The following is a 23,663-nucleotide window of genomic DNA, read 5'->3' as shown; positions in this document are numbered from 1 at the left end:
GTATGGTAATGGCTAAATCAAGACAAAAAATATGATACACAATTAATTTTATTACAAATACCACATTAAAAACGTACTTTGTATAATGGTTTAAATCATATTTCACCTACAAACCACTCAATACACATCGAAACGCTTTTAACAATATTGATTTTGGCAGCCATCCAAGAGTCACAAATCCCCCAAAAAATCATGAAATGGCATACAAATTGAGTTTTGTCAAAGTTTTAGTTTTGGTCTGGATTTATTACAGAAAAATTATACATTTTAAAGAGCTGTGTCTGAATGCTTCAAGCCTGTGGGAGGGAGAGTGTCTCAGAGTCTCAGGTATCAGGAGTCCTCCTTTTCTTGGTATCTGCAGAAAAAAAGAAAGAAAAGATAAACTTACATTTTGGTCTAAGGCAGATGAAATGCATACGGAACCATATAATATAGCCTAATGTTCATCTGATATCATACTATTCATCATTTGGTACAGTATGGAGTGGATAGGTTACACAAATGAATGGCATAAATGTTGACATTACCTGCAATGTATACAGGTGAAGAAGACAGTCTGTCCTTCATCTGCGGATCTCATTTGTCTGGTATGATAAACCATGCCTTCTTTATTACATCTAGAGCAGCGCCTGTCAATCTAGAGTGAACAAAGAACACACCAAACGTCAAGAATGAGAAAAGCATTGTGTTGTTACTTTACAGGAAAAAGTATCTTGTTGGTAACAAAAACTCCCATTAGATTATAAGGGATTACATGTATTTTATTTGACTAAAACCGGATTATATCAACTCTTACCACTGCCCCCTTTAGTTCTGAATCGTCTTCATCTTCTAAAGTGACAGAAGACTGTTCAATTGGGTTGAATATTACTGTGGAAGTGATCTTTTGACCTGCGAAATCTGCAAAAGTCATACAACGTTGGTCTTCCTGAGGTTATATTCACACGTAGAACGGTTGGGAACTAGTCTGAAAAGTACATTATTCCCACCTATTACAGGGATGCTAAAGGAACAGCGAGGGCAATTTACGGTGTCCTGCATTGCAGGAAGAGGAAGCACATTTCCACACTCAGGACAGAAATTTGGATCGCCGCGGAAGGACGACATTTCTGTGTAATGAGAAACCAAAGACTTCATTAAGCATTTTACAATAAGCTTGTTGGTTGACGTTAATCCCGATAAATCAGCTTGTCCCTTCGAACCAACTCTTGCTTTGCCGACACGTGTTACCAAGCAATAATACATTTTTAACGTACGTTTCCAAGCTTGATGTATAATTTAGATAACAATATTAGCATTACTTACCGTTTTGGAAAAAAACTAAATATAATGTGTACGTTTTGGGGCTTATTTCAGGATTCTAAAACTCAGGTTCTGGCATGCGTAAGAATCGTGTGTGAGTTTCAGGCCGCAGTCGATTCCAACAGTCGACACCTCTTATGTTTCCTTATTAAATCCCTTTCACTGGTGACTCAACGATTGATCGTGCCATTATGTGTTTAGGTTTTAGGTTCGCATACTCCCTCAATTTAATATGTTTAAATTATGTGTCTTCACATCAATCCTGTCAGAACCTGTCAGAAGAAGAGTACATGAGGACGCATTGAAGGTAGTCACTTTTTAGAATGGACTGGGTCTTACACTTTATCGCGTGCTGATGACGCATGCATAATTGCAGCTGTTCAAAACAAACCAACCGTTGCTACAATTAAAGAGGTAGCTCTAGCCAGTCAGTGTTAACTTTCTTAAATGTTAAGACATTTTTCTCCTTGTATTATGTTACTAAGACAGCTCCTCTCAACTCCTAATGTCAATAATACCAATCTTCCATAAGCTAGCTAGCCTACGTAATGTGTTTATCTACTGTTAGCTAGCATACCACTAGTGCTACTGAAACTATAGTAACTACTGCTATTAGATAGAGCTAGCTAGTTAATCTAAATGCCAGTGCTAGCTAACCAGGGTTGCTAAGATAGAAATGTACTCAAATTTAATATTGAAATCACCTGATAGCGTTATAGCGTTATACTGCAGCACCAGTACAGCCTTCTTATCTGACTGTGCATCCCACAGGCAAGATGACTGAGCACGACGTGGAGAATGAGCTCTTAGATTACGAGGAGGATGATGTGGAAACGGCAGGGGGAGGAGATGCATGCAGTGGAGGAGATGGTTTGTCCGCAAAAAAAGAGGGTGTAAAGGGCTCCTATGTGTCCATTCACTCTTCTGGGTTCAGAGACTTTCTGCTGAAGCCAGAACTGTTGAGGGCGATAGTGGACTGTGGCTTTGAACACCCTTCAGAGGGTGAGTATAAGAACCCGACCTATATGTATTCATTTATTATATATATTATAAATATGAATCTATATTTATTCATGTATAAATTCTGATTTATCACAGGTCACTAATTGGTGTTCCTTTGATAATGAAAACTCAGTCTTTTATCATTGATGTGTTTCCCTTACAGTTCAACATGAATGCATCCCCCAGGCCATCTTGGGCATGGACGTGCTGTGCCAGGCCAAGTCTGGCATGGGCAAGACAGCAGTGTTTGTGTTGGCTACTCTGCAGCAGCTTGAGCCAGTCACTGGACAGGTAGATCCTTACTGTCCGTTTAACAAACCTCTTTTGAGCAATAATGATTTTTGAACAATTTAGATTTTTCTTTTGAAATAAACTACCTGCTGCAATGTTCTGCAATATTCAATCTGTAACAATTCCTCTGCTTCTCATCATAGGTTTCAGTCCTGGTTATGTGCCACACCAGAGAACTGGCCTTTCAGATCAGCAAGGAGTACGAGAGATTCTCAAAATACATGCCCACCATCAAGGTACAATATCCCCTATTTCAGCCTCTATCAACCTGTTCATGACATTTTTGCTCAGAATCTGATAGCTCTTTCTTTTTGTATATCTTGCCCATGTGTGTGAGATCAGGTGGCTGTGTTTTTTGGCGGCATGCCTATCAAGAAGGATGAGGAGGTGTTGAAGAGAGAGTGTCCCCATGTGGTTGTGGGGACGCCAGGGCGTACCCTGGCCCTGATACGCAACAAGAGCCTCAACCTACGCCATATCAAACACTTTATCCTGGACGAATGTGACAAGATGCTTGAACAGCTAGGTGAGTTCTGCGTTCTGACTTCCCTATCCAAACGGTCATCTGTACAGACTTGATTCATGTGTGTGAGTGATTATTGTAATGAACACGGCACTGTACCATTCAGAGTCTCCAAACATCAGAAATTTGAAACATTAGGTCTGACTTAATGGTACATAAAATGATGTCAGTCTGTGATTTGTTTTCTTCACATTTCCTTTCCTCCTGTTCCCCAATAAGACATGCGTCGAGACGTCCAGGACATATTCCGCATGACCCCTCATGAGAAGCAGGTCATGATGTTCAGCGCTACCTTGAGCAAAGAGATCCGTCCAGTCTGCCGAAAATTCATGCAAGATGTAATTACGCCTCACCTCCTCCTGCATCTACCTCTCTGGTTCCTCCCTCCACTTGTCCCCTTGCCAGGTGGAGAGGGGATGAAATTGGAGCTGGAGACACCAAAGTCTCAAATGAAAGAGAGAGAGTTCTTTCACTCTATACTCAAACCACTATGTGGGGCAAACGACAGCACACTGGCATACTCAGTCCCTTTCTAGATTTAGTCATTTTAGCAGACGCTCTTATCCAGAGCGACTAACAGTAAGTACAGGGACATTTTCCCCGAGGCAAGTAGGGTGAAGTGCCTTGCCCAAGGACACAACTTTATTTGTCCAGGAATCGAACCGGCAACCTTCTGGTTAATGCCCCGACTCCCTAACCGTTCAGCCATCTAAGTGAGTGATCTACACATTTGTTACTCACAGCATATTGCGGCCCAAAGCAGTTATATACTATTGTTGAGCAAAATCCATTGTCTATAAGCTCACACTGTTTATTTGTTAGGTAAACTGGCTTTAAGTAGTGGCAGGAGACTTTGGTCTCGATTAATGGTTCTTGGTTCAGCAGACTGCCCAGTAGCTAATTGTCAGGCTTCTTCCCAGAGGTGAAACTGCTATTTTGGCAAACATAACAATTCTAGCCACAAAACTTTTGAGGAAAGAAAAGCTAATTAAGAAAATGTACAGAAACAAGCGGAAAAAAAATCAACCAAATAGAAAGACCAGGGAGTTAGCAGGACGACTGACAGCTGAGCTCTGTAGAGGGGTTGAGGCTGGCTCACAGGACTTCTGTACTTAATTACTTTCCCAACAAAGTGAAGAGAGCAGTGAAATTGCCCGAGTCCTCAGAGTCTTGACAGAATGGCCCCATTACCTTTGTCAGGCAGTCTGCTAAAATGGAGTTGGAGTAACTGCCTTTAGATTGATAAACGCTTAACCCAGTAGGCAGTAGGCACACAAGAACTGTCTCAAAAGGCAAAATGGAGTTTCCCCACTTCCAATGTACCAAATGGCAAACATAAAGATTCCCCAGGGTTTAACAGGGCAGGAAGTGGCAGACAGATTGCCAGACATAGAAAAAGTGTGAGAGCCTGCATTGGATGGATGTGAAATAAGGAAGTTGTAGATTTAGATCTACTGAGAGAAGATAAGCACAGTGGCTGAAAATAATACATCTCATCTTACCAACACTTTACAACGGGACACTTTAACAATTTGACATTAAGGTGCACGTATAATAATAGCTTTTCTTGTAAAAACAATTGGCAGACACTGAAGAGGGTCTCAGTGTAAGATAGTCTTGATTGATATTGAATATTACATATTTAATCAGATGTATATGGCATAGTAGATCTTGCAGTGCTACTGCTACAGATTGTTGATGTATGGCATAAGTAATGGTATTGAGGTATTTTCCTGCTTGTTTAATTATGCATGGCTGCAAGTTAGACAGACACAAATTAGGGAGTTGATTGATGTTTGTGTGTGCTTTAAGCTTGGATCGATCTACAATTTAAGTGGGACAGCTATAGTGACTATATTACGTGAAGATTTTACTTTATATATCGTAGGTAGGAAGGTGTGTGTATGTGTGTGAGAGAGAGATCTTCAGATATTGTGTGCCCAAGCAGAGGGTCAAACAAACTTCTTATCCCTGCTGGCCTACTCACTTCCTTTTCAACTATCTTTCTCTGCTTTTCTGACCTCGCACTCTGTTCTGCCTGTTTACTTTTCTGTCCTCTATTTCACTGCACCACTGTGTCGTGAATCCCACACACATTTCCACTATCTACGCTATTCTTACATCATGCTACTGATCTGTGTCCACTGTCTACACTGCCACAGTCCCTCAGACCCTCCCCCTGTAAACGTATCCTGAACCCTTGACAACACACCCATTTCATCCCTACACCCCCCTTTCCTTCCCTGCCCCCTGACATCTCCCACCCCCACCTCCTACCCCCTCACCTTCGTTTTCTCCCTCTTCTTGAACCCCCCACCCCTCACCCTAACCGTTCCAACGCCTGATTGTCCAGCCTATGGAAATATTTGTGGATGATGAAACCAAGCTGACACTGCACGGCCTGCAGCAGTACTACGTCAAGCTGATGGACAACGAGAAGAACAGGAAGCTGTTTGATCTCCTGGATGTGCTGGAGTTCAACCAGGTACCGTGAGTCATCCACTACAGACTGTCGCAGTCGGAACGTGTCGACTCATCAAATACATATTTTCACGTCTTGTCAACAGGGCTTTGCAATTCAATTCCAAGTGAATATGCCGTCTCTGTGTCTAGGTGGTGATCTTTGTGAAGTCGGTGCAGCGTTGTGTGGCTCTGGCCCAGTTGCTGGTGGAACAGAACTTCCCGGCCATCGCCATCCACCGCGGCATGCCTCAAGAGGAACGGTGAGCACTCACATCTGACATCAGCTCACTTTTCTCTCATATTCAGTAACAGGTGATACACACTCTCAGTGGCCAGTTGATTACGTACACCACACCATTTACTAAGATGAGCTAAATGTATCCTCAAGATAGCCATTGCATGCTTTAGAAAGCAGGCTGACAGCCATTGAAACAAGAATGCAGTTACTGTTTCAGTAAATGTTGAATGGGTAAAACAAGTGACTGAAGAGGATGGTTTGATTTTTAGTGCCAAGCATGCCAGTTCTAGTCATTTAACAAATGGTTGCCGCCTGGGTTTTTCATGCATGACAATGTCGAGTGACAAACGAAAGAATATCCGGTCTGGCAGTCCTGTAAGAAACAACAGCTTGTGGATGTTTAGTGATTCAGTGTAGTTGACTGGCCAGTGCAGGCCCTAGAACCCAACAAAAAAAAGAATCTTTGGGATGAGATGGAACAGTCTGCATTCAAAGCATAAATTTGCCACCATCCAATCTGCAGCCATTGAGCGATCCATCTCATCAGCATGGATGACACATCGCTATGGAATGGTTCACCTTCTATGTCCCACAGTGTACAGACTGTTCTGGAGACAGAGGGGTTTTGATCTGATACTTAATGGAAGTAAACTGGACTGTGAGTGTATGGCAGTGTAAATGTCATCCACACCTCTCTCCTCCACCCCCCTCAGACTGTCTCGCTACCAGCAGTTCAAGGACTTCCAGCGGCGGATCCTGGTGGCCACCAACTTGTTTGGCCGAGGGATGGACATAGAGCGCGTCAACATAGCCTTCAACTACGACATGCCAGAGGACTCAGACACATACTTACACAGGGTGTGCCTGCTGTAAACCTTTTTCCATAGGAGAATATACTTCATGTTATTATGTTTCAGTATGTGTTAGCCTTTGTTAACAACCCTGCTCCTCTTGTTAGGTTGCCAGGGCAGGCAGGTTTGGCACCAAAGGACTGGCTATCACTTTTGTGTCTGACGAGGGCGACGCCCGCACCCTGAACGACGTGCAGGACCGCTTCGAGGTGAACATCAGTCAGCTTCCAGATGAGATCGACATCTCCTCCTACAGTGAGTGCTCCAACAGTGGCTGCTTTTGCAATCGTTATCGATATGCAGAATCACAACTGTAAAGTGTGGTTTACAAGAAGGGCAGTTTTACGTTTGATCAAATCATCAGAGTCGTTTGTTTTGTTTCTCATCCCTCCCCCAGTTGAACCTGCCCGGTAGAGACAACAGGATGGATCCTACTGTGAAATTTGCTTCAGGGTTTTTGATTTTGTATTTATAATGAAAACTGTGTGATGGATGCTGACAAAGTAACAAAATTCAGTGGGGTGTATCCAAAATATGTTTTCTTAATCCAGTAAGCATTTGTATTGTAGTTCAGATACATGAATGGTTCCATTGTGGTGCAGTGCCCCCTGTGGATTTAACTAAGAAAATTCTTGAAAATGTTTATTCCATTGGTTTGTTTTTTATAACGCATACATTATTTTTGCTTTATTTATGTAGACAGTAGCTGTCTCTGAATATTTAAGTTGTTAACTTTTGTTTGATATATGAATCGTGCATTTTTTAGCTGGGATCAGAGTTTACTTGATAGTTAGTTATTGACCCAACTACCAAGGAAAATAAGACATCTAAAGACTGAAAGTTTCACGAAAGTTCTAGTGATACTACAATAAGATCTGTTGCTGTGTGGATTAATAAACATGTTGTTTACTCCTTAAACAGTTCAATCTCCTTGATACACGTCTTTTTCCTGTGTCTGCTTTATGTTTGTGTTGTGCTAAAATAAGGCTTGAATTAGTACAAACGCATGCCCAAGCCAACACTGCAATACAATCCAGTTGTGGAAGAGACATTGCTTTCTCATGGCTGATATCTTTTTATCACATGGTTGGTGTCAGACTTTTTACTTGGATACTGGAAAACATAAGGACTGCAAAATAAGCAAATATCAAATAAATGCTTTATGTATTTCACGCTATGGATTGTGTTATGGGAGTATACTGCTGTATGTGGTTACTTGTCATAAACACTATGCCAAAAGTTCCTAATGTATATAGCTATGATGTTGTCACTTTATGAATAGAAGTATTCTGCAACACATGCAAAGTATGGACATGCTGAGGCAATTCAAAATACTAAGTCTGCACATCAGTTTGGGAACAAATTGACATTGAGAAGCCAGTGAAGATCAACAGAGGTGTCCTCTTGACAATCCGTTTATAAGAACTCTCCCACTGGTCTCTATTAAGGTGTAATTTGGATGTGCAGGCATTCAGGACGCTAGGTTTGACACTGTCACACAGGAAGTTAACAGAATATCAATGAAGTGAGGAGAGATGGATGGACATTGGGTACCTCACTTGCACAAGCTTTAAAATGGTTTGTTGGACGATGGCCAACCACAATGGAACCACATGTTAACTATTGAATATCCTATTTGATGTTTTTCAGGATTCCGTTTTTGTAGTGTATATATTATGGTAGTCCTGTTCCCTGTGCAGTGAACAACATATAGCTCTGTCACTGTATAAACAAGATAATACACCATGGATATAGGACAAATATCAAAATAGTCCGTTTTATTTGCAGCATATTAAAGTTATAAACACATCAGGCAGTGGTTTAACACATCACCATAAGGACATGAATCAATCAATATTCCTGACAATCTCCCCAGAACTAATTACAGTACATTGATCACAGTTGATCCAAGTTTCACCCACTTCCCCATAATCTTTAAATTGCTGAATTAATACAAACTGTATAACTGGTTCTTCAACAAACCTAACCTTGCCAGACCATCATTTGAATGTAATGGAATTACAACCTGCCCTACATTGGAGATAGGCAAATGTAAAATACATCAACAGGATGTCACATATAATGTGCTCAACTGATGCTCTCTCTGGTGATGTTTGAATCTCAAAACAATGTTTAGAAACCATTTAAGGACATTTTTATAAACAATTTCAAAGACAGCTAAATAAACAAAAAGTATTTTTAGTTTTACTCCAAAGAAAAATTCAGATTTGGCGACAATATATTTGTATAATAATAATTTATTTAATATTATTCTAACTAATACTTTGACCCTTAACATCCATTCACTTCAAGTGACTGGAGTACAGCATTATTAAGGTGGACTGCTGACCTCGAAAGGTAGATAAAGAGAAAGGTATTGCAATCCCATTATCTTTTGACAGGTTAATAAACAATCAGGGCCTATTAACTACATGTAATTTAGGCTGTTCAGATCAGAGGTAAAATAAATAGCCTTCTAAGACCAGCGAGAACAAAGATCTGAATCCATTCAGGCTCTTCCTGTAACTCTCTTTGCCCTGTCTCTGGTTTCAGTTTGTGTGGTGTTCCCTGTGTCACATTACTATCAGGTCTTCACTTAAAACAAATAAAGTCAAAGTCTTGCCACTCACATCTCCTCCCTAATGACTTCACTGTGGTTATTTGTATAACCACTCAAACCAGACTGGCTAGTTATGCTTCATACCTTCATATACCTTTTTCTATATTCTTTGGTCTGAGAGGGTGTTCCTCTTGAGTCAGGCTGTCCTCCCCTCGTCAATACCATGCACACCCTGTCTGCTCTCAGCTCCAGCTGACGTCGTAGTGAGTCCACCCCTCTGGTGGAGCCAGAAAGACCCTGCGTCCTCGCGACAGGAAGCTCACCACACCCCTGTAGCCCGCACGGGGAACCCCCGATTTCAAGTCATCCATTACTCCCAGATTTCGAGCCAAAACTTTAAAACTGTCGCGGCTGGAGTACTGCACCCGGTACGGCCCTGTTCCCCGGAGACTGCCCCCTTGCTGCAGGTCCTCGATCTTAACCTGGGGGGCACTGTAAACTTCCTTCACAAAGTTCTCATCGTATTTCTCCTTCACTAAGTAAGACAAGTCCTGTTTGGTGAAAGGCACAAATTCTGTATTTAGTTTAATGTAGCGCAGGTATTGGTCGAAAAATTGACCTAAACTGACACCCTTTCGGCCAAACGTGATCGTCCTGGAGATCTCCGGCCGGATACAGGAGCGGTCCTTTCGCTGCTGCGGCTGACGCATCCAGTCGTCCCAGAATGCCGAGGGCCATTTGGGCTCCAGTTCAGCCCAATCCTCCTTCAACAGCATCCAGCCCAGGCCAGGGAAGAAATCTGTTCTGTAGAGTAGGTCGGCCTTGCTTGGGTCTACCAGCCCATCACGCCCGTTGTCGTTCCAGGCAGAGACGCACCACAGGTTGGGGTCAGCGTGTAGGATGGGGTAGAGGGCCCCGAAATACTCAAAGAAGTCAGGCGCCACCTGGATTGGAGACAATCGGAAGCCAATCAGAATTTATTGGTCATCAAGTCAGATTTGAAAGTTTAGATGAGCAGTCACAGACTTCAAGCTTCAAATTAATATATTTTTGATATGCAGGCATTACAAACCAGCCAAGGCAAGCTTCCTTTACCCCTGACTGATACAATGAGAATGCAGATTGCAACACTTTCATAATCTTTTACAATTTCTCCCCCAACCCCCCCATGAATGTTGAAGTTCGCAGGGGGGCAAAGTCCTATTCTAAACTCTACCATGTTACCGGTGGCAACGGTTGTTTTGGATTTCCTGTGACTCATACCTCTGGTGCCCATGGAGATTACTGATGACCAAATGTTCCCCCCAGCTGGACACTTCTCTCTTTCTGATTGGATGTGGGACGGGGTTTAAGACCTCACACCCTTTACAACTGGTGCCAAATGGTAAACCCACTAATCAGTTAAATGTGCTAATCTGACAACGCAAACCAGACTTTCCACTGAATAAAACAGATTGAGACTTGAGTCCTGATCACCATGTCACTCACAACCCTCACTATTCTAGCCTCTGGGACACAAGTCATCTACAGGTTTTAGGTTAGTGAAACATAAAAGACTTACAATAGGACTACTAACAAATTGACTCAATGTATGCACAACATAGTGGATGTTGCAAAATTTGAATTTACTGTCTAACCGTAGACTGTAATGATTACTCAGTATGAATAGAACAGGTTTGAGCAAAATGTCTTTAACTGAGTGGCTATAAAGTCGAAATGTGAATTGTGGAAGGGAGCCTTTCTTTTTTTTGCACAACATTACAAGCTCAACTCTAGTCATTACTATCCCAAATCTGAGTTAGAGCCAAAAGTAATTGGACATTCCCCATCAAAGGCCCATTTAAACCCCTGGAAAGTGCTGAGCAAGCAGAGGATGTTTTTCATCCTGTTGCAGTGGGGTTTGGTCTAAGCTTATTTCAGCAAGCTGAGCACTTTGTTTTTATGGCAGGGCGCAGGGGTGTCTAAAACATAAGTTATGCCTGAGGGACAACCTCATATTTTGTTCATGCCTTCTGGTTGGAGAAATTAAAATCAACGGTTAAAGTAATAATATCTTGTTGATGTTGCTCTTACCTCCAAGTCGTCCTCCACTATCACCACAGTGGAGTAAGAGAAGATGTTGAACACCTGGTTGAGGGCCCATTTATAATGTCTGGCAATCTTGTAGTAACCCTGGAACTTCCTGTGAGCTGGGCTCACTCTGATGTCCGAAAGGTCTGGTTGGCTGATGTGAGTGACTTGAGAGCCATATGAGCCAATCACACGGGCTGTCTCAGCGTGACCACAGTCCTGGCTTACAATGATTGGATGGAGTTCAGCAGAGGGGCGATACTGTAACAGTTTATCAAGGCTTCTTTTTACTGTAACTCTGTCACAAGCAATAACTAGAATGGGTATGACAACTTGAGGGCTGGTGACAGTAACCTCCAATTTGTTGCTGCTAACAGTTACTTTTTTCATGTCATTTTCCACTTTGTTGTCTAGTTTAGAATCAGGAACTGTAGTGACAATCTGCACCTTTGAAATGTGATCTAAACTTTGGTCCTTGTTATCTGCACTGTCTTTTGGGGGTAATGCAGGCGACTGTGGCTGTTTGTGTTCCTCTTTCTTTTCTTCTTTCGTACCTTCCATTTCTCTTTTCCCAACATCTTTCCTGCGTGCCCAGAGTGACCTGTGACTCTCAATTTGCTTGAGGAGTTCCTTCTGGGTCTCGAGCTCAGATTCAACTTCTTCTGCCAATCGGATGACTTCTCCAGCCAGATTGGCCCCTCCTACTTTCCCTTTGCCTATACCCCACTCCTCTTTTCCCCCGGGCTCAGCCCCTCCGCCTTCCCCAAGACGACCGATAGGGGGGCGTCCCCACAAAAAAAGGAGAAGCAAGGCATTCCAGGCAACAAAAAGGAAAGCTCCACACAAAATAAGAGAACCTTTCTTGCGAACCATGGCCCACTGACATCAAGGAATGGAAAAGGAGGATAAGACTAAAGCCGGGGAGCAAGTTCTGAAACAAAACAACAGTTCCCAAAGGCCAAGCTCTCAATCAGAGAGAGAAGAAGAGATCCAATGAGAATATGGGACAGGAGAACTGGTCACATGCTTATTGCTAGGGAGTTGAAGATAAAAGGTTTATCCAACCTTTACAATAGGGTACTTATGAACTGGTACCACAGAAATAGACATAAATCAGGGGAATGCTGGTCATTTTTTATGTGGAGGATTTACATGAAATTCTGCCCAGGCAAGCGAGTTAGATGAGGCAGGAAGGATGTCGGAAAAACAGGAAAGGGCAGTGAGGAGAAAACCAAAAAGGGATTACTGGGGTCACTTTTGGGGTGGAGGGGTGAGAACCCTAAAGGTTATCCTGCAGCCATCATTCTGAAAAGCAGAGAGAGAAAATAGATTGACCGTAAGTCAACAACCAAAGTGTTACTCAACAATTTCACCTTGTCAACCATTTGTCTCAACAGAAACTAAAACAGAACAGAAAAGTAAATATGTGCAAGGACAGAGAGAAATAGTGGATCGACAGGTTGAGAACAATTACAATGTTTGTAGACAATAGATGAGGAGACAACAAGAGGTCATTCAATAAAGTGTAAGAAGGATATTCTGTCCTCTACATTCTAGAGGCAACGGTGCCTAAATCAATTAGGCTTACAGGCGATAAATATAAACTTGTAAGCATGGAATCCTTGAGACACTAAGTACAAACTATCTGCTTAGGGAAGGTTGGCTGAGTATTATTGCCCAACCATAAACACACATGTGGCATAGTTTATACTCCATTCAAATATATTGCTTTGCTTCTACTTCGACACTCTTTGTTGGAAAAGATTGAGTATTCTTGAGTATAAGTACTCAAGAAAAGAAATGTATTACTGTATGAAAACCCTCTTGAATCTGTCAAGCAAGGCACCAAGAACAGCCTCAGGCACACAGTTCATACTGTCCTTGTATGCTGACAGTCAGACGTTTTTTTTGTTTTTTTTACTGAGTCATGCAAATGTGCCATATGTACATCACTGCACAAAACAGTAAGAGTGTTATAATCAGGGACAGAAAAGGAGAGACGTAACTGGGGTATGAAGTGTAGAGGAGACACAGAAATTAGAAAACTCCTCGACTAGTTGATGAAAATATCTCCATGAGCCTAGAACAAAACTTGACAGAAATAGTAGCAAATAGTATGTTAACATTTGGAATGTCTATCACCTAGCTTTTGCTATGTAAAAAAGACAATCACACTCATTTAAATGCACAAGAGTTGAGGATGTTGAAGAAGAACGATACCTGAGCAAGAGAAGTCTATCCCTACCAGTCCCTTCGTTGCTACACGGGCACAGTTTACAAGACAGTCAGAGAAAGGGAGGTAGGACAGGACAGCCGAAGTGGGAGGGAATTATTGCTCACAGCACACACAAGAAAAGAGCCAGTTAAAACTCTTCTACTTTCCCTCCCTCCCACTCACAGATAAACGTGTAAGTAGCTGGTAGGATAACTGGGAAGCTGACTTGCTAGCTACTGTGGCTAACTTGACACAGTGTGGGTCGCTCAGCTGCAAAAACTATGATCTAAAGTAGGCTAACAAGGTTGTATTGACCAGCCTAGTTGGGTACCCAGCCGCCTGTTCTGGTATAATTTGATTTAAGAAGTAGCCTATTTTCAGTATATGATTGTTTTGATTGACAACAATAGTTTTAGCCTGCTAAAGATTGGATAGGACTTAAGTTTGATATCCCTGTCACTGTTTCCCTCCTTAAAAGGTAGCAGGTTCCCTTGTTTTAAGATATTTTTATAAAGAAGAAATGATCAATGCAATACCTATCTAAACAGACTGCGACTATCGTCAATCTCAAACTGCAACAGTTGAACGCCGACCTCACATGATAAGAGGCTAAAGCTGATCATAACAGCTTGAGAATGAGTCTGCAAGAAAATAAAATTATCTCCGATTGCTAAAATAATACTGTCACCCTTTCCGTCTTATCATAGCAAACTATTGAATTAGTAACAAGCTAATTTGCTAGCTGTAAGTACTAACGTTCTGCAGCTCTAGCTAACTAGCTAATGTTAGCTAGACAGCAAACAGTCAAATTCGGAACCTCACCTTTACATTGCTTCCATGCTCCAGTACTAGAACATTTTACTTGGAATGAATGTTGACAGGCAGCTTGAATTTTGATTAATCTTGGTCTGGTCGTCTTCAGGTTCACCTTCTTTTCTAGTCCTCTTCGTCCTCTCCCTCTTCAAACATATATCGCTTCACTGGTGCCAGTCAGTGGATCACTATTTGTCCACCCGGGCACCCTGACTCCCATTTACCCTCTTCTTTCGCCCCTCACTACACTACCTTGAGCTTGGATCCGCCATTTAGAACGATATGTTGAATCCAAGTATCAGCTTTGTCATACGGAAGGTTGAATTTGTAATAAAATCGTCTTCGATTTTCGTTTTTGGCGTTTGCTTCACGACATTGGCAGTGTAAACCCCAGCATCAAGATGTTTTACTTCATATAACAGTTGACACCGATGTACACCGTCCACAAACTCCACTTCCGCATTGACTCATTAAGTAAACCCAGCCTCCTCTCTCCCTCTTCTACACAATTTTCCCTAGCAACAAAGTGTCCTGACAACCGTTGTGAGGCGGGGAGCTGCCCGAGTCCTTGCTGCTGCTCCACTCACATCATTGTTACAGAATTAAAACATTAAAGGAATTATACAAATTTACCGTTTGTATTATAGAAACATATCTAGTAAATTAAATACTCTGCAATATTGTTTATTGCCCACAAGGGAAATACACTCTCACCCAACAAATCGCATGCCCTACACCGTGTTTTTATTCAAATGATGGCCTTTCTGACTTGGATCAAATAAAAACATAAATAACAAAACATTTCATATTATATATGTGCTTACATTATAACATGGCACCAGGCCACCAAGCACCATAAAGATGCATCATTGAAAAAAACTGTGAAATTATCTTGACGCATTTTCTGTTGATCCACAAGCAAATATTAGCTGAAAGGTAATTCAGAAGATAAACCTTTTCAGTTTTTCTGTCATTTATTTGTTTAGTATTCATGTAGGTTGCTGTAGTGCCATCAACTGCTCTTCAATGTTCTTCAGCTCCTGCTTCAAGGCTGAGATCTGGATGGGAATGAGGGGAACAAAGAGTTTAAATCAGGTTTTTCTGTTGTACTGCACACTGAGCAAGTGTGGACGTTTAACACTTCCCTGTTGATCTGTCAGAGCTGTGTTCTCCAGGGCATATCCACCCCCTCAGTCATTTATCTTCCTGTCTTTCTATCTCACCTTGTTCTCTGTCTCCTTCCTCACTTGCTCTGGGACTTTCTCCAAGTAGCTTGGCACTCTAGTTCGAGAAAGCAACTGCTTTAGGTTTGAAAGGAGCCTCTCTTTGCGTTGAGAGAGCTGGATGCTTTGTTTGGTCACAATGGCACCTCCCTAGATGAATTTGATGAAGAATACCTTAAGGTCAACAAATTACTGTGCTCTCAACAAACAGAACACTAAAACTCTACAAAGACTCTACAAAGACCCAACAATAAAATGCAATGAACACTAGGCAAATAGTTTATAAAGCTCATTTGCAGGCCTATACAGTAGAAGGGTTACAGAGCACTGAGATACCTCAAGATGGAGGTGTAGTTGACAAGAGTGGTCCACGACACCCACAGCACTGCTTTTGGGTGGAGGGGTTGCAGAGGAAAAGGAGGGGGCTCCATCGATGGCCTCTTGAGGGCAGTGGAGGTGGAGTCTGGAGATACGGCCCAGCGTCCGAACAGCTGAGTCATAGTGGTGCAGGGTCTTTGCCTGGCTGGGCGAACACACTGCCCACACTGGAGCATAAAGGAACCAGACACAGAGTCTGACACAAGCCCAGAAACAGTACTGACATTGCATCTGGTCACATGGCTTGATGATAGAGAGAGGGGGACAAGTTTGTCAGACAGAAAACCAGATCATCTTTACTTCATGTCAAACATGACTTACTGTCAGGCTTCTCTTTAGTGATGCCACACTGAGCCCGGAGGGACCTCGCCACTCTGATAACTTCCTGTACTAGAGTAAAATCCACTTCCTCTTGGGGGAAGTGCAAGTGTGCCTGACAGGTTGGAGGGACAAGGTTTGTCAAAACAAAACAAGGAAGGAGAAACACAAGAACAACAGATGGGGGCTAAGCTAAAAAAAAACGCCTCTGGTTGGTGAGCGTCTGCATGATCCGAGTACCACAGCTTTCTTACCAGTTGAGCAGACTGTGGGTAGGGCTGCACACACAAGCTGGACACTGCACTCCCAGCCCGGCTACCGAGGGGATAGAGCCTCTGCCACAGCTCCTCAGTGAGGAATGGCATGAAGGGGGAGAGGAGGGCGAGCGAGACAGACACACAGTGATAGAGCACACGCTGGGCCGTCTGCCTCTCACTCTCTGTGTGACCTCGGCTGATCTGGCCGTCTGGCTCCTGCTGGCTCAGGATTGGCTTGATGCACTCCTAGCCAGGGGGATGGTGGGGGTGGGGGGTGGGGGGTGGGGCAAAACAAAAGACACAAAAAGGCACGAAAGGATTCAAAATGAGTGATAAAGGCTTTACTCGTCCATATGACAAGAGTAGATAGGTCAGTTGGTCTTTTCTCTCACCAGATAGATATCACAGAGACAGTGCAACCAGAAGGAGTGCAGTGCGGTGGTGACAGCTTGGAGCTCGTAGTTTTCAAAGCCCTGCTCACACTGCAGAACAGTGTTGTAGAGTCTGGAGCACACCCACCGGTCCATATAGCTCAGAGGATTCATCTGGAAACAGAAAGAAACAAAGGGGTTTGGAATCCAGAATTCTACGGGAAGACATGCAGAGATGGCCAGAGCCAGAATTGAACCAAGGCCGCTGCATTAGGGCCTGGGTCCATATGTTACGGTCCCCCCCCCCCCAACACTGTTTCTATTTCAACATAGTCAGGGTCATATGACTGCAGATTCATGACTGGAATCATAACTACCTGTTCCAGTGTTCCCAGTTCAGCTCCTCGCTCCTCCAGTACTCCCAAGGTAAATCTTACTGTCTGCCACATTTTATTACAGAATCGTCTACAGCTCAGCACCTGGGACACGGACAGGCTAATGTCCTCCCCTGATAGACAGACAGAGAACACACTCAATAACATGCCCGAGAAAGCACCAGTGTCACAAATGAGTTCAAATCTCTCCATTCCGCCAGGCCTAACTCCCCAAGTGTAAAACGACAGATTGACAGATTAAGACAAATATGGCTCTTTCCTAGATAAGTCAAACAGGGATAGAGGCTGTTGGGGGGGAAGAGTCGCTCACCCTGTGCCTTATAGGAGCAAAGAGCGAAGCGAAGAGCATCTGTGCCACACTCTGGGATCCCCTGAGGGAAGTCCTTACTCTGCAAAGAAGGAGATGGACAGAGGGGGACGAGACAGGATGTGATAAGTAGGCTTGCTCAGACGGAACTAACGCAAATGACCAATGGGATAAAAGAGGGGATCGCCGTGTGGGGAAACCAACCGACCTGCGCTTCCGTAGCAACTGTTCTTTCTCTTGGGTCAAGATTTCCTTCCTTCACTTTCTCCTGGAGTTGCTGTGAAGAGATAGGTGTACTGAGATATGGGGGGTTCAGTGTTGTGGCATGTCCTTTTTTAATCTGGCTAAGTCAATAGTTAGAGGATGGGAGCAGCGGAGGCAAGCTCCCATCCTCAGAGGGTTGTTTGCCAAGTGCTGTAGTCTGTTCTATTGTTAAACTCACTGCAGCATGACATTTTTTCCTCTCTGTTGTTTTTATAGCCAAAACAAGACTCTTACTTCTGTGTCAATGTTCTTCCACTGTTCCACATACTGTTCTGATCTTCCATGTGATCAATTACAGCAACTCGAAAAAAGTCATACATATGTGTCTGTGTAACCTGTCCAGCCAGCATACCTCCAGAGAGACACCAGAGATGACGTTTAAAGGGTCAATGACATTTCCTAGAGATTTGCTCATCTTCCTGCCATGTTTATCCCTCACCAGTGAATGCAGGAGCACCTGAGGGATATACATATGGTGATGAGAGAGAGACAATATAAAATATTTCTATTAAACACGTTATTTGTGCAAAAAGCAGTATAAAATAAAAAAGTATGACGTCACCTGCTTGAAGGGAAGTTGTCCTGTCAGCTCTGTGCCGAGCATAACCATCCTGGCCACCCAGAAGAAAATGAGGTCACTTCCTGTCTCCAAAATGGTGTTGGGGTAGAACTGCTGAAGGTCAGTAGTCTATGAAGACATGGATATAAAAGGGGCTATGGGTAAGAGCTTGTTCTCTATTAGGCACTTCCAGTAGGTGATTTAAGCAGGTGAAGAAGCTACATAAGATCATGTTTTTGAGCATGTCACATCTTGATTCAACTCAAGCAGGAACCTTCTGTGGCCATCCCAACATTGCAAACGGGAAGAGCCCTGAGGAAAACCAGGTGTCCAGCACATCAGGGTCTGGAAGAGAGAGAGACAGATAGAGAAACAGATATAGCAACAAAGAGAGAGAGAGAGACAGATACAGCACAGAGAAGATAGAGAAAACATACAGAAAGAGAGAGAAAGTTGACTGTTAAATGTTTACCCAAATATTTCAGACACAATTCCAAATGTAACTTCAATACGTGGAAGGTGATACAAAAAAAAAAGTGGAATACAGTTTGCTTTCACATAACAACCAACGTGTTATCGATCAAATCCTGTATATTCAGATGGCAGCTGGAGGTCAGTCACCCTGTGTCAGTATGAGGTCGTCAGGATCCACTCCGTATCTGACAGCAGCTCTCTCCCTGGCCTCCTGTTCACTCCGGCCCCACACCCATCTCTCCTACAGCACACAGGTCCCACCAGGAAGAACCAGCTTATAACAAGACATATCACAGGAATATCACAGTAAAAGAATTGGCCAGTCAACTTGCTTTCTACATTGGAATGGTTGTCTTTTTTTGCCTCACCTCTTGTGTGTGCTTGGAATCTGGGAGAACTACTTGATAGGCTGGAATCTGATGACCCCACCAAAGCTGCCTGGAAATGCACCAATCACTGGCAGGGGAAATAAAACAGGCCCACATTGTGTGTCGGGAAATAAGTCAAAACAAGGACTTGTTTATCTCATTTCTAATAAGAATAGAGGAGAAGGGCAGAGATAAAGATGCCTGTCTCCCAAAATCTCAGTGCCTTGTGTTACTTAGCACAGACGTCAAGACTTGTTGTTGCTTTGTTTACTGATGCCAGACCACTTCATGGCAGCCAGGGCCAGTTACAGACTTGTAGATACCTGATGTTGGAGAGCCAGTTCTTCCATGTTTTGTTATAGAAATGAGGAATGATCTCCAGCTGTCCCTCCTCCACAGCCTAAGGGAGGGAGCCAGTATTTGACATTACACACTTCGTTGACTTGCTCGCTCATAGAGAAGCACTGACCTACATACAAGCCGTCATAATGACCCACTCAGATTACCTGTATTGCTCTTTTTGCCATTTCCTCGCAGCGCACAAACCATTGCTTCCTCAACAAGGGCTCAATGACATCCCCTGAGCGACTGAGACACGAGGAGGAAAGTACAACAGAGAGCCATCAGGGTCCAGCTCAGCACAAAGGAGCATTGCCGCGGTAACAGGGCGTGGCCGTCATGTGGGCCAGGAATGTGATGGGTCCTATTCAACTAGATTCAGTTACTGAATTTTACAGCGCCGCACTGGCACAGTGGCAGCAGACTGTGTTTGGACTGAATGTGTCTCCCTGTACCTGCAAACAGGTAGAGACATGGCATGCTCCTTCTTTGCCCTGAACAGCCTCTTCTCTGTCAGTGCATCTATCACTCGTTCTCGGGCGTCAAAGCGTTTCACTCCCTGTGGGGAGAGTGAGAGGGAGGCAGGAAAGAATAATGAAGTGATCTCTGACCTATTTCATGAAATCTCACACAGCCCACCGACAATTGCAGGTCCCAGGAAAGAGTTGTGCACCTGCAACCACTGGCCACAGAGAGGAGTCATTGTCCCGTTGCCTTCAATCACAGTGAGACGAGGAAGTGAGTGTCTTTGAGCGAGGAGGAGGTCAGCGTGGTCATGTGCCGGAGTGACTTTCACAGCCCCTGGCAAACACGGATATTTAGACTTTTCTTCAATTGTGCCAAAAATAATCATTATGACAATAATACAAAACATTCAATGTGTTCAAATGATCAGTTGTTAATCCAGTTAGGCTACCTGTTCCCAGCTCCATGTCCACCATGGTGTCAGTGATGATGGGCAAAAGTCTGTCAGTGAATGGGTGCCTGCACCGTTTACCATGAAACTTCTGGAAATATAATTTAATGACATTACATTTACAAATCCCTTAAATTCTCCATATGAACAACCCAATACGTTGTGGTTATGGTAGACAACAAGAACAAAAAGCAGTGGTTGTCATCTATACTAGCCTGATATCGTGGGTCGTCAGGGTGTACAGCAATAGCCACATCTCCCAGCATCGTCTCAGGACGGGTGGTGGACACTGCCACCTCCCCGTCTGTAGTAGAATATAGCAACACATTCACAAGAAGAATCAGAGGATAAAGCAATAACGCAGGGGCCCAGGTTTGATTCTTGACCAGGGCATTTCCTGCATGTCTTCCCCTCTCTCTCTCTCCCTCCTTTCCTGTCTGTCTCCAACTGTCTCTATATTGACATTGGGGTCACAACTCACTCACCTTGGCCTTCAACAGGGTAGGCAAAAGTGACCATGGTTCCAAACTCCACCTTGTCTTGGTAGCCAGGAACGGACAACATGGTCCGCCCAGCCAACTGCTTTGAGTCAACCTATAAAAATCAAAACATGTCTTTATCAAAATCGTTAATAGTTATATTTCAAATGTGAGGATGAAAATCAACAATTTGACACCAGAGAACAAAAAGGTGATGGATTATGCTCTGTTCACATCACATGAAATACCAGACTGCAGGTACTAGTGACATATGTCCCCACTTTTAGGGTCTGGTCTGGTCTGACTGGCATTCTCACCTCTATGTCAGAGATGGCAGACTCCAGAGCACAGCTCCAGTTGACCAGCCCCTCTGAGCGATAGATTAGTCCAGAGTCACACAATCTTACAAAGGCTTCAGAAACAGCAAGGCTGAAACCCTGAACAAACATGAAAACAGTCAAACATCAAACTTGCATTTACTATAATTATTAACATTGAGCTCTATAGTGTCTTACTTGATCCATGGTGAAGCAGGCTCTGCTCCAGTCCAGCGAAGCCCCAAGTTTCCTTAGCTGGTGATAAATTTCATCTCCTTTCCTGAGACACACGAGAACAAACATTCAAATATAACGAAACATGGGATCCAGGGTGTAGGAAGACAGAGTAGAGGAGGGAGAGAGAGGGAGAGACCAACACTTACTCATTCTTCCAGTTCCAGACCTCCTTCAGGAACTCCTCTCGGCTGAAGTCATGTCTGTGTTTTCCTCGCTCCCTGAACAACCTCCGCTCCACCACTGACTGAGATTAGGGTAACAACAAAGACACACAAGAAGGGTGACAACTTTTATAGATTACCAGCTTTTGATATGGCTTCAAGATGCCTTTCACATTCCCAAATACAATAGATGGCTTGGATTATAAATTACAGGAATATAATATTGCTCACAGTCAAAATAATGAAATGTACCTGTGTAGCTATGCCAGCATGGTCACACCCAGGAACCCAGAGGACTTTATAGCCCTGCATTCTCCTCCTAACACATAAAAACATCACATTTGTCAAATCCTCTGGTCATTGGATAGATTTCAGTTCACTCTTTCTTATACGGTTCAAGCAAGTTGATACATTCTAGATACATCCAAGACATCACATATATGTAAGTAAGAAACAGTTACCAGCGAGCCAAAGCATCCTCGATGGCTACAGTCAGAGCATGGCCAAGGTGCAGAGTCCCAGTTACATTAGGAGGAGGGATGCACATGGAGAAGGAACGGTTCCTTGAATGAGGCAGCCTCTCCTAAACAGGTATCAAGAGAAATATTCACACACTACTGACACTGCCATCGTACCCAAACCATTATAATCATTGAAACCAAACAAAAATGTAATGACATAATGAAACATGATTTAAGATGATGTAGCATCCTGTTTTAGTGTTGTTTATGAAGCAGGTCTGCTTACATGGTGCTCAGGCGTAAAGAAGCCTTCCTTCTCCCACCACTCGTACCAGCTGGACTCCACATATTCAGGGCTGTAAGATGAAGGCAAAGGAAGGGTGGTATCTAAAAGAGAGAGGGAGAAAGTAAGGTAAGGCTATACAGAAAAATTACCACTTTAGAGTAAACAAATGCTGATATAGTCAATCTGTCACACTGCAAGATAAGGTAAACATAACAGGCTGTTAGGACAAAGACGCCTAGTCCAGAAAAAGGTATACCTTTCTTTTCCCCAGGAAGGATTGATGCCTTGTATGTTATCCGCTCTTTTTCACTCCATTTTATTCCTGGATCATTCTGTAATTGTTATTGATGCAATATTTGGTTAATATATTTGTTCACATCCAAAAAATCTAAAAATTCGAAAGCTAATTTTATAAACATAATAAGAGAAGGGTTTGTGGCCTACATTGTGTGGCTTAGTTAATATGGCCTTCTCCTTGTCTATCTTTCGCCTTTTTTTCTCTTCTTGAGTCCGAAGAAAGGGAGTTGATTGAGGTTTTGGGGTATTGTGTGAACAGAAACTGCAGGACCAGGTATCCCTACACCTGTGTATTCCTCTCTCTACAGCCCTCACATAGAGGCCACAAGTGTGCCTCCACATCTGCAAAATGAACCAAGAGGTAGTGGAGACTCAACAAGAAATGTAAACATGCTACTTCTATGTTCTTTAAAAACGTCTAAATGTACAAAGCTAGATATAATAAAATATTTAGTACATAACACGCGGGTTTTCTCAATGTAACTGTTATGCCAGCCCAGGATCAATGTGAAATAGAGACTTTTTGTATCTCCAAAATATGTTAGATATCTAGAAGGTGCACATTCGCGATGGTCGTTATTCAGTCAGACATTAATGATTAATTTGATATTATGTCGTATGCTAACAGATCAGATACCAGATACGTTATGGGTGATGACTGCTTACATCTATTCATTTATTATAGCTACCTTCAATGCACTGAGTCCATGAGCGCAGACATGATCGCTGCGACCTTTCAACTATGACCTGTCTGAACAAAACAGCCTACATTTGGTTCCTAACCTTTACAGCAGAGTATGGCCATATTTTCAAACACGGTCTAATGTTTATATCCATGAACTTCAACTGATTAGGACCATTACATTATTTGCTATGTCTTAATCAATGTAATCTTTGAGCAAAATGTATATCTTGTCAGACAAACTTT

The 23,663-nt window shown here is 43.0% G+C and overlaps 4 protein-coding genes across 9 annotated transcripts; 1 reads left to right on the top strand and 3 right to left on the bottom strand.

Moving 5' to 3' along the window:
• Positions 1-32: 32 nt before the first annotated feature.
• On the bottom strand, positions 33-2,122 carry polr1h (RNA polymerase I subunit H). Of its 2 annotated transcripts, none has more exons than XM_084696450.1 (5): positions 2,007-2,122; positions 990-1,109; positions 797-900; positions 528-637; positions 33-355 (listed from the first exon to the last, which is right to left on the bottom strand). In XM_084696450.1, the coding sequence occupies exons 2-5, from the start codon at positions 1,105-1,107 to the stop codon at positions 331-333; spliced, it is 357 nt and encodes a 118-aa protein (XP_084552576.1). In that variant the 5' UTR covers positions 1,108-1,109; positions 2,007-2,122; the 3' UTR covers positions 33-330. The 2 variants fall into 2 exon arrangements, with proteins under 2 accessions (XP_084552576.1, XP_084552575.1); XM_084696449.1 differs by lacking the exon at positions 2,007-2,122 and adding an exon at positions 1,306-1,584.
• Positions 1,627-7,605, top strand: ddx39b (DEAD (Asp-Glu-Ala-Asp) box polypeptide 39B). Of its 3 annotated transcripts, none has more exons than XM_084696447.1 (11): positions 1,627-1,716; positions 2,074-2,304; positions 2,468-2,595; positions 2,739-2,831; positions 2,938-3,121; positions 3,338-3,456; positions 5,472-5,603; positions 5,732-5,841; positions 6,533-6,677; positions 6,778-6,925; positions 7,068-7,605. In XM_084696447.1, the coding sequence occupies exons 2-11, from the start codon at positions 2,079-2,081 to the stop codon at positions 7,082-7,084; spliced, it is 1,302 nt and encodes a 433-aa protein (XP_084552573.1). In that variant the 5' UTR covers positions 1,627-1,716; positions 2,074-2,078; the 3' UTR covers positions 7,085-7,605. The 3 variants fall into 3 exon arrangements, with proteins under 3 accessions (XP_084552573.1, XP_084552574.1, XP_084552572.1); XM_084696448.1 differs by having other exon boundaries at positions 1,679-1,729; XM_084696446.1 differs by lacking the exon at positions 1,627-1,716 and adding an exon at positions 1,829-1,847.
• Positions 7,606-8,420: 815 nt separating this feature from the next.
• Positions 8,421-14,808, bottom strand: mgat1b (alpha-1,3-mannosyl-glycoprotein 2-beta-N-acetylglucosaminyltransferase b). 3 transcript variants are annotated; one of them, XM_084696442.1, is made up of 4 exons: positions 13,521-14,294; positions 13,307-13,391; positions 11,304-12,605; positions 8,421-10,174 (listed from the first exon to the last, which is right to left on the bottom strand). In XM_084696442.1, exons 3-4 carry the CDS (start codon positions 12,171-12,173, stop codon positions 9,473-9,475), a joined length of 1,572 nt encoding a protein of 523 aa, XP_084552568.1. In that variant the 5' UTR covers positions 12,174-12,605; positions 13,307-13,391; positions 13,521-14,294; the 3' UTR covers positions 8,421-9,472. The 3 variants fall into 3 exon arrangements, with proteins under 3 accessions (XP_084552568.1, XP_084552566.1, XP_084552567.1); XM_084696440.1 differs by lacking the exons at positions 13,307-13,391; positions 13,521-14,294 and adding an exon at positions 14,338-14,808; XM_084696441.1 differs by lacking the exon at positions 13,307-13,391.
• A 188-nt stretch (positions 14,809-14,996) lies between these two features.
• On the bottom strand, positions 14,997-23,566 carry vars2 (valyl-tRNA synthetase 2, mitochondrial). Its single transcript, XM_084696439.1, has 30 exons — positions 23,425-23,566; positions 22,883-23,077; positions 22,695-22,770; positions 22,439-22,539; positions 22,153-22,274; positions 21,944-22,010; positions 21,677-21,774; positions 21,492-21,573; positions 21,294-21,413; positions 20,983-21,091; positions 20,713-20,801; positions 20,498-20,588; positions 20,255-20,382; positions 20,037-20,140; positions 19,749-19,830; positions 19,566-19,642; positions 19,243-19,330; positions 19,022-19,115; positions 18,675-18,745; positions 18,404-18,529; positions 18,194-18,298; positions 17,786-17,854; positions 17,581-17,659; positions 17,253-17,383; positions 16,897-17,049; positions 16,502-16,750; positions 16,251-16,362; positions 15,888-16,096; positions 15,552-15,701; positions 14,997-15,386 (listed from the first exon to the last, which is right to left on the bottom strand). Exons 2-30 carry the CDS (start codon positions 23,075-23,077, stop codon positions 15,318-15,320), a joined length of 3,246 nt encoding a protein of 1,081 aa, XP_084552565.1. The 5' UTR covers positions 23,425-23,566; the 3' UTR covers positions 14,997-15,317.
• Positions 23,567-23,663: the final 97 nt, after the last annotated feature.

The sequence above is a fragment of the Hypomesus nipponensis genome, chromosome 4, assembly GCF_054491055.1.
Source record: "Hypomesus nipponensis isolate SF chromosome 4, ASM5449105v1, whole genome shotgun sequence".
Lineage (NCBI taxonomy): Eukaryota > Metazoa > Chordata > Actinopteri > Osmeriformes > Osmeridae > Hypomesus > Hypomesus nipponensis.
Note: the sequence above shows the minus strand (reverse complement) of the source record. Positions and strands in the feature narration are given on the sequence as shown.

What these genes read in the sequence shown, in the direction of transcription:
- polr1h (XM_084696450.1), bottom strand. Translation starts at nt 1,107, where the DNA reads ATGTCGTCCTTCCGCGGCGATCCAAATTTCTGTCCTGAGTGTGGAAAT. An exon ending in CTTTAGCATCCCTGTAATAG is followed by an intron (nt 901 to 989) that starts GTGGGAATAATG and finishes TGACTTTTGCAG; the next exon opens with ATTTCGCAGGTCAAAAGATC. An exon ending in CAGAACTAAAGGGGGCAGTG is followed by an intron (nt 638 to 796) that starts GTAAGAGTTGAT and finishes TGTTCACTCTAG; the next exon opens with ATTGACAGGCGCTGCTCTAG.
- ddx39b (XM_084696447.1), top strand. Translation starts at nt 2,079, where the DNA reads ATGACTGAGCACGACGTGGAGAATGAGCTCTTAGATTACGAGGAGGAT. An exon ending in CTTTGAACACCCTTCAGAGG is followed by an intron (nt 2,305 to 2,467) that starts GTGAGTATAAGA and finishes TTTCCCTTACAG; the next exon opens with TTCAACATGAATGCATCCCC. An exon ending in AATACATGCCCACCATCAAG is followed by an intron (nt 2,832 to 2,937) that starts GTACAATATCCC and finishes GTGTGAGATCAG; the next exon opens with GTGGCTGTGTTTTTTGGCGG.
- mgat1b (XM_084696440.1), bottom strand. Translation starts at nt 12,173, where the DNA reads ATGGTTCGCAAGAAAGGTTCTCTTATTTTGTGTGGAGCTTTCCTTTTT. An exon ending in TAGTGGAGGACGACTTGGAG is followed by an intron (nt 10,175 to 11,303) that starts GTAAGAGCAACA and finishes TCTCCAATCCAG; the next exon opens with GTGGCGCCTGACTTCTTTGA.
- vars2 (XM_084696439.1), bottom strand. Translation starts at nt 23,077, where the DNA reads ATGTGGAGGCACACTTGTGGCCTCTATGTGAGGGCTGTAGAGAGAGGA. An exon ending in ATGCTGGCATAGCTACACAG is followed by an intron (nt 21,775 to 21,943) that starts GTACATTTCATT and finishes CCCTAATCTCAG; the next exon opens with TCAGTGGTGGAGCGGAGGTT. An exon ending in TGGCAAAAAGAGCAATACAG is followed by an intron (nt 19,643 to 19,748) that starts GTAATCTGAGTG and finishes TCCCTCCCTTAG; the next exon opens with GCTGTGGAGGAGGGACAGCT.